Raw genomic sequence first — 8129 nt, forward strand, 5'->3', positions numbered from 1 at the left:
GAAAATATCCACTTTAGGGCAAGGATGTGATGCATACACTCACATTATTTTTTAACGTAGATTCAATATCTGGGGGTTCTAATTTGAAAAAATTGATTTTTCACGATTTTGTCATCCCTTACTTTGAAAGCGATATTTTCACCCCCTGTATCATGAATCGCGATTTCGATTTCTAAAGTGGATACATCAATCTTACATCTTGAAAAATCCCAAAAATGAAAATTTTCCATCCAAAAACCTCGAAGTTATTCTTGTTTCAGCGGAGCTCTATTTTCGATTTTTTTCGAATTTTCCCGCTCAGAGAGAATTTTCCAACCAAAACTGAAAAATGTTACATCAAAATAACTTGAAATTTTCTAAGGAATCTATTTCTGCAATAAAAAAATGGTGTTCTAATTTGAAAAACGGAAGTTGACGTCATTTCCGGAAAAACCGGAGGTGCGCATGCCTTGAAAATATTTCAGATTTCATCAGCATCGTGAAATACTTATAAGTGCTGAATTTCATGAAAATACGTTCAGTAGTTTCCCGTATAAATATGGGTGAGGTCCTCGTGAAAGACCCTGTATATCGAAGCAATAAAAATTGTGTGTTTGTTCATAATGTTAATGTTATAAAATGTTACCATTACTTGTTTGGCGAGGTCACTAAACTACACAACAAAGTATGGGCAAAATCATTTAGGCATTTACCTATACAACTCAAATATAAATCATCCTCTTTCTGCACTCGTATCTACAAGTGCAAAAAGAGGAAATGTATCTAACCATTGTTAGTTATGAACTTCTCACGCCCGCAAAAAAAAAACTTTATAAGTAATATTGTTATCGTATTACTAGTTTGAAAACAAAGACCACTTTTTTTTTCATGTTCTTTTCCAGGGCACACAACCAATTATGTCAATGATATTACGTTATTTATAAACCATATAATAATTTATTGTTTTCACAAATAGACATATATATGTTTCGATATAATACCTCATCAGTTTTTCTTATCTTTATTTTCCATATCCATAACTACTTGCACTACTTGATGATGCTGATACTGCTCCTCCTCCTATAGTTGCAACGGCTGAGGCAGAAGCTGTAGCTACAGAACCTCCAACATGGCCATAGCCTGCTCCTAAATGACCATGTCCTCCACCCAAATGGCCATGTCCTCCTCCCAAATGACCATGACCTCCTCCCCATTGGTCATATCCATCACTATAACTCAAATGACCACCTCCATATCCTATAACAGGCTGTTCGACAATAACTGGATAGTAACCCTTGTATTTGGCTTTGATGCTGACTTTCTCCTTATAATGATGATGATGTGATGCCAATGGTATCGATAGAACGTCAACCACAGCAGTGACAAAAATGATTGAAGCTATCAACTGCAAATAAAATCCTAGCTATTTCAATCAAATTAATTTTAAAAGGTGATATTCAAATTCAATCAATAATATAAAACACTGTAAATATCACACAGTGGTTTATAATTTCCTACAAAACTAAAGAATACATAATAAAAACAAAAATACACTATCGTTTATCAATTGCATTTATCTTGTGCAATATATCAAATAAGTAATAGAAAAGGTTGAATAACAAAATGAGTAAAATCCTAAAGCATCGTCGATCGAAACCAGATTTCTACGTCACACCAGCTGTTTACCTTTGCTACGAATCGATAGAAAAAATTTCGGAGGGGTCCATCGACTTGAGCTCTAAAAAAAATATTGCGGAGGTTGTGGCCAATAATTGTACCATAATTTAATTTATACAGGGTGTTCCTTAATCGGAGATATTAAATAAAATGACAGATTTTTTTGGCTAATTTATAGAAAAAAATCCCATAAGCATGGGCCCTCAAACGCTTTGTTTTCGAGATACAGGGTGTTTCTTCGAGTGTTTCTTGCAATCCTAATACTTGGTTGTGATGATTATACCAGTTTATCGAACGAACCTTTATCAATCTTCGCTAAAGATTGGGTAAATAATAAAGTAGTAAAGCTTATAATTAATTCATTCATCACAGCTTACTAACTGGATCTTCAAAATAATTTGTATTTTCTTGTGTATTATAAGGGAATTGTTAGGTTTTTTTATTGAAATCGATAGTAGATATGACGAAACTACATGAAATCATATTATGTACAGTACAGGACCAAAGTTCTCTTTACATTTTTCTCAACAACCAGTAGTCCACCAAAAAGAAGTTCTGGAGGAAGGAAAAATATCATCTTGTACCTAGATTTGCTTTCAAAATTAGAATATCATATGATGAAAAATTTAAATTAGTATATCTATGCCAATTCAAGTTGAATATCTTGTGAAGGGAAGGTTCTATAAGAAAAAAACTTGAACTTTAACACCTGTATCTCAAAATCAAAGCGTTTGCGGACTCATGTTGTAGGGCTAAATTCTTAAAATGATCCGAAAAATCTGTTATTTTCATTTGTACCTCCAATTCAGAAATACCGTGTAGATATAGTCAATTCAAAACTGATGTCTTCACAAATAAATTCCAATTTTAATGAAACATAATAAATTGTACAACTCAGCACAGACAATTTTGCGAATTACTCAGTTCAGTTTTTTTATTACTACAGTATTGAAATTTTGTGACGAGAATGATATAAAAAACCGAAAACAACGGGTAGGTGTATACCGATGACTAATGCGAAAATAACAGATGGCAAATAAGGGGGAAGCCGACAAAGCGGATAAATGGAGGAAAATAATAAACCTCGGATATAGACGTGCTCGTAGTGCAATAAAAGTACTCAAAGTACGAAAATAAACTCATAAACCGTAATAGGGTCCGATTTTTTACTGCCGTTTGGATTTCAAAGGAAAGCAAAATGATTATTGGTTCATTTTATATAGAAATTTTGGTTCTTCGTCTTTGAGAGAATTCTGCAATTTTATATTTTGGAAATTTTGGGGGAAGTTATTACCCCCAGAACCTTCCCCTCTCCCATTTCTACGCCCTTGAGTTCCTGTACGTTAGGTATAGACGGAGATATTTTTTATTCAATTTTTTCTACTCCGTACCGAAATGTAAGTTATGAACGTTTATGGGTGTATTGTACGAAGTTTTTCATTGGGAATTATAAACCAAAATGATGCCTCTTCAAATAGTCTCATCTATCCATGGGGAAAGAGTTTATGCTGGCCCTTTTCAATAAGCTTTCGAAATTTTGTGTTTCAATGAATCACTTGGTTTATTTGTCACCAAGTAAGTTAATTCTTCTTCATATTATGTGGTATTAGCGAATAACTTCAGAGATGAGATATTAATTCTAACATATGTAATGTTGATGAGGCGAAGAAATTGAATAAACATGAACATACAATTTCATCATTGACTACCTATATCAATGTGGTAAATACTTATATTTTACGTCAATATTATTTATTAGTTTTTCAAGTCGTGAGAAATAAGAATTAATGGAATTCTCCATATGCAAAACGCTTCTGTGTAGGTAAACATAAACGAAAGGTACTCACCTAACATGCAAAAAAATTCCTACATTTCAAAAGAGGCTAGTAGAGAAAAAAAATGAAAATATTTAAAAGTATATTTTGTATCAATTTGGATGAGAATATTATTTAAAAATAAGAAACAAAACCATTAGATAGATTGTAGATACAAACCTTAACAGCCATTATTAAAATTCACAGTTGCCTGAAAAGAAAAAACTACTTCTTTCTTGTCTACACTTGAGTTAGTCGCAAAAATCGGAATACATCTGACTACCAAAATCTTATACCAAAAGATTTTATAACATTTATAATGAATGCCCAGCAGAGTCAATATAATTCCCAGCAATCATAAATTTTTATATATGTGTTATTATTCAATGCCGGTGACGCGAAATGCAAATTAGGTTGTTGTGGAAATTTGGAAAAAAGGCAAGATGTAAAGGACCATGGAAATAACAATAAAATAATTTGTCAGTAATTTAGTGTATGAGTCGTCGGATCATCAATGAATTCAAACAAATACCGTTCCTTGATTACTTCATTACCCGACTTAAGTTAGCAGGTTTATTCAACAACCTTATTTTAGAGATCCTACCACCACCAAATTTAATAGGATAGTTCTTGATAGAGAATAATGAAATAATCTCTAACTTATTTTCATGATGAAATCTCTTATTTTTCTCTGTCAAGAACCAACCTACAAAATTAGGTTTAGGTTGGATCCCCAACAAACAAATTGCTCAGTATCAATACCATAGTATATAAGGAACCCTTTCCCAACACCCCACCAGACACCAATGCTAGGAAAAATTTTTCTTATGGTGAAATCTTCCATCATTCTCTATCAAAAACTATCTATCTAATAAACTTTGGCGATGGCCACGAAATCTAACAAAAAAGTTGCTGAGTTCCATCCTTCTCTAAAAGCCATCTTTCGTTTGGAAAAATCATTCTGTTGATGAAAAATTTAATTTTCTTCATCAAGAGCCATCTTAGGTAGAGGTAGGATTTCTACAAAAATATTCCTGAGCCACTCCACAAAGAATCGTCCAACACTCAGGAACTGGTGTAAGTTGATTGTCTCAGCGAACGCTGCTTGCTTCAAAATAAAAAACCTTCCATTGCTTTTTACATCTAGTATAGCTTTGTTACTTTGGAGCTAAATTTTTGGATAAATAATTCTGTCGAAGCACAAATGTAGGCATAAAGCCGGTTAATATGTTCTGAAAAATTATACTGAATAAAAAAAAGCATTTAATAACATTTGCAATTATCATAACTCACCCAAGCTAATAATCTTTTGACAGCGAGAAGACTGGAGAAACATAATTAAGACGAAACACTGAAAGCGCATCCACCATATTACAGTAAATATAGTCGATGACAAAAAGATACATTATATATTTCTTCTATCTATTAGATTACTGCAAATACTTCCATTATGAATATTCAAATGTAGTATTCAGTAAACAAGAATATTCAATATAAATAGAACTTTGTAGTGTTAACACCTTCACTGTGTTAAAGGAGTTGACTAACTGTTGTTGACTACCCTTGGGGTAGTCATCTTTGTTTTTAAAAGTAGTATATCAACATTTTTTTTGTGTTATTCTAAAAGAGAATAGAATAGACTATGATACTCCCATTTAGTGCAGAATGTTGGACAATAACCCCAAGTTTTTGGACATGAATCACAATAAGTTTTTGTTTCACCTATTGACCAGATCCTCTGCTTGACAAGATTTCCCTCAATTTTCTATAGCAACCACAGGATGGTTTTCATCTTCCTGCACCTTCAGTTTTCACAAAAGTATACCTTTTTTTCCTTGGCTGAGTTGCTTCCACTGGATCATACACGATGTAGCTAATTGCAAGATACTTGCAGCATGTGTCATTTTCTTAGCAAAACTGAGGCATTATATTATTTTGTGTCCACAAATAATATACACGCTCATGAGAACTAACATGTATTATGTGATGCATACTAGAAGATTGTAGAAGAAATTCAAAGTGGAAAACTATTTAGAAATTTAAATACTTTGAAAAATGAAGTATTTGTAGCTTTTGTGAACCAATTAATTTGATCTCATTAATACAGGAAAGTCATCTCCATATACTTGGGGATATGTAACATAGTCAAGGTGTTATTATGGTATAACTACCACACTATCAAAGGCACTGATCTGAATGAAAAATCCATCACTTTTTGTGTCAACCCGATCAAAGAGACAAATATTAATAGAATGTTAGTTTTTAGGACTTTTCATTTTACAAAGACTTGATAAAATAAACAATTTTTAGAAATCTTCATAAAAAGTAAGTATTTATTCAGCAAATCCTATCTATGACAAATAAATCATAATCTTATAGCAGAAAAAATTTAAATCTCACTAATGCATGTACAATTTTTCATGTTTAAATGAAACAAATTTATTCAATTTTCAAACTAATCTCTCATTGTCCAAGTTTTATTCATCCACTTCCATCTGCTCAACTGTTTCATCAATATTTTCAGGAATATTTTCATCACTAGTTTCTAGAAAATTTCTAGATTTGACTTGTACACTATTATCTTCATTATTACCTATTTCTTCTACTACAGTTGTACTCTCTTCCTCATCATCATCATCGAAAAACTTTTTAGAATTCTTTTTTGATATTTGGAATTCCTCATCACTATCATTATTCTCATCTTTTTCCTGTTCTTGTAAATTTACTCTTTCATCTTCTTTTGATTTATCACAATGCATATTGGGATCACTCCCATTGCAATCACTTTCAGATGAAACATTCTTAGCTGGACCTGTATTGGACTGAATATCCACCTCAGTCTCTTCCATTTCAGTACTTGATCTCCTAATAGATGTTGAATCACCATTCAATACATTTTTTTCTGGTAGATTTACAGCTGCTTTTTCCTGTATTTTCCGAAGTCTTTCCTGCCTCAGTTTTTGTGCTTTTTCCCTATTCCTTCTGATTGTCTCGAGTTGATCCTCAGTCAATTCAATTGGTATATCAGCCATTGTGGCTTGTATAGATGTTTGAGCTACATTTGGTGGAGCAGATTCTTCTTCTTCATCTGAATTAAAATCTGGTAATACATCCATTGTTTCAATGTCATCATCGATCATTCCAGATCTTACTTTCTTCAAGTGTGTCTAAAAATCAAATGAAGGTACATTAGTCTCACCGAAACAAAAGTTGGAGTAAACAATAATTTTTAATAACACCTTATAAATTTAGGTCATAGATGAATTGAATCTGATGAGTGATATATCAAATTGAAGAAAGTAATTATTTATTTCAGTTTTTTTACTAATATAAATTAACAACATTTACATAGAAATAATTTACTATATGTTGAAAGTACAGATCTGAGCTTCAACAAATCTCACACAAATTATGTACATTGTTATACGATTAATATTAGATGAAATACTAGATCCTGGGCTCAATTTGACCTGAATATCCACAGAAACCAAGTGAAACGGATAAAAAGAAAATTAATTACCTGTATAGGTCCTTTTGAACCCAATTTTTCAATCTTATCTATACAATCTTTGAAAGGGAATTTGGGAAATAGTCGATGACACCAATATTCATAAGTTTTCAAGAGTACATTCAGATCTTGCTCTTCATAGCCCTTTCCTTTGAATTGAACTCGATCAAAACATTTTTCCAGATTTCCAAGTCCCTTAGGTCCTTTCAAAAGTTCGGCATTCAATTTGGCTCTAGGATGCCTAATAATTTTCTTTGGTTTAACTCTTTTTCCTTCGTCTTCTTGATTATCATTTGCGTCTTCATTTTCTTCTTCATTCGCTTGGATACCTTCATTTGATAGTTCCAAATTTTCTCCATCATCAAAGATTTCATTTTCATCATGTTCGTCAAATAAATCCATTTTTCATGCACCAAAAAGTTTCTACAATTCCAAAAACTACCAGGATCTAGCTGTGAAATGGATGTCCCGCCAAATTGAGTTTAGAGGTTATATTTATCATAAATAGAAGATGCTTGGGAATTTTTGATATTTTAAATATTATAGAAATTCGTTGTCATTATTACAAGAAGTTGCTTCTTGAGAAATGATTGATGATGAAGTTTCATTGATTTTTTCAAGAAAAACAGTAAGCAGCTTTTTGTTCAAATGATCAGTTTGAGTAATTTCTCTTGGGGTTTCGGGTTGAGTAGGATCTTTTTCCTCACTTTTAGGTAAAGTCCCTATTATTTGCTTAGAATCTGTGTTATTCATTCCAGGCATATTGTGTTAGTATCCTTTGATAGAGCTAATTTGTAAATATTTCTGAAAATTCTGATATTTTATTGAATATAAATAAAAATAACCAAGAACAAAATACGATGACAATTGACAAATGTCAACATTGACGTCTAGAGCTAGAGGAGAAGGAGGCATAGAATCGAAACGAACATAGATTATCATAAAAGCAAATGTTGTTTTCAACTTTTGTGCAACTGAAATGTTTAGAAATACTGGTCGTACCAGTATTTTTGGACATCTTTCAACAAAGAACATTTACTTATATATTATTATTATATGTACTTACTTTTTATGTTATATAGATAAACATGAAATTTTGCATGGAGTTTAAAATTGTTATTTGACTTCTAAATCTCCATCACGATGGAATT

The 8129-nt window shown here is 32.0% G+C and overlaps 2 protein-coding genes across 2 annotated transcripts; both read right to left on the reverse strand.

Moving 5' to 3' along the window:
- Window positions 1-916: 916 nt before the first annotated feature.
- On the reverse strand, window positions 917-3809 carry LOC123683464 (abscisic acid and environmental stress-inducible protein-like). Its single transcript, XM_045622531.1, has 2 exons — window positions 3651-3809; window positions 917-1384 (listed from the first exon to the last, which is right to left on the reverse strand). Exons 1-2 carry the CDS (start codon window positions 3660-3662, stop codon window positions 1001-1003), a joined length of 396 nt encoding a protein of 131 aa, XP_045478487.1. The 5' UTR covers window positions 3663-3809; the 3' UTR covers window positions 917-1000.
- Window positions 3810-5785: 1976 nt separating this feature from the next.
- On the reverse strand, window positions 5786-7860 carry LOC123688759 (TIMELESS-interacting protein). The gene is made up of 2 exons (XM_045627415.1): window positions 6991-7860; window positions 5786-6637 (listed from the first exon to the last, which is right to left on the reverse strand). The coding sequence occupies exons 1-2, from the start codon at window positions 7378-7380 to the stop codon at window positions 5948-5950; spliced, it is 1080 nt and encodes a 359-aa protein (XP_045483371.1). The 5' UTR covers window positions 7381-7860; the 3' UTR covers window positions 5786-5947.
- Window positions 7861-8129: the final 269 nt, after the last annotated feature.

The sequence above is a fragment of the Harmonia axyridis genome, chromosome 1 (genome assembly GCF_914767665.1).
Source record: "Harmonia axyridis chromosome 1, icHarAxyr1.1, whole genome shotgun sequence".
NCBI lineage: Eukaryota > Metazoa > Arthropoda > Insecta > Coleoptera > Coccinellidae > Harmonia > Harmonia axyridis.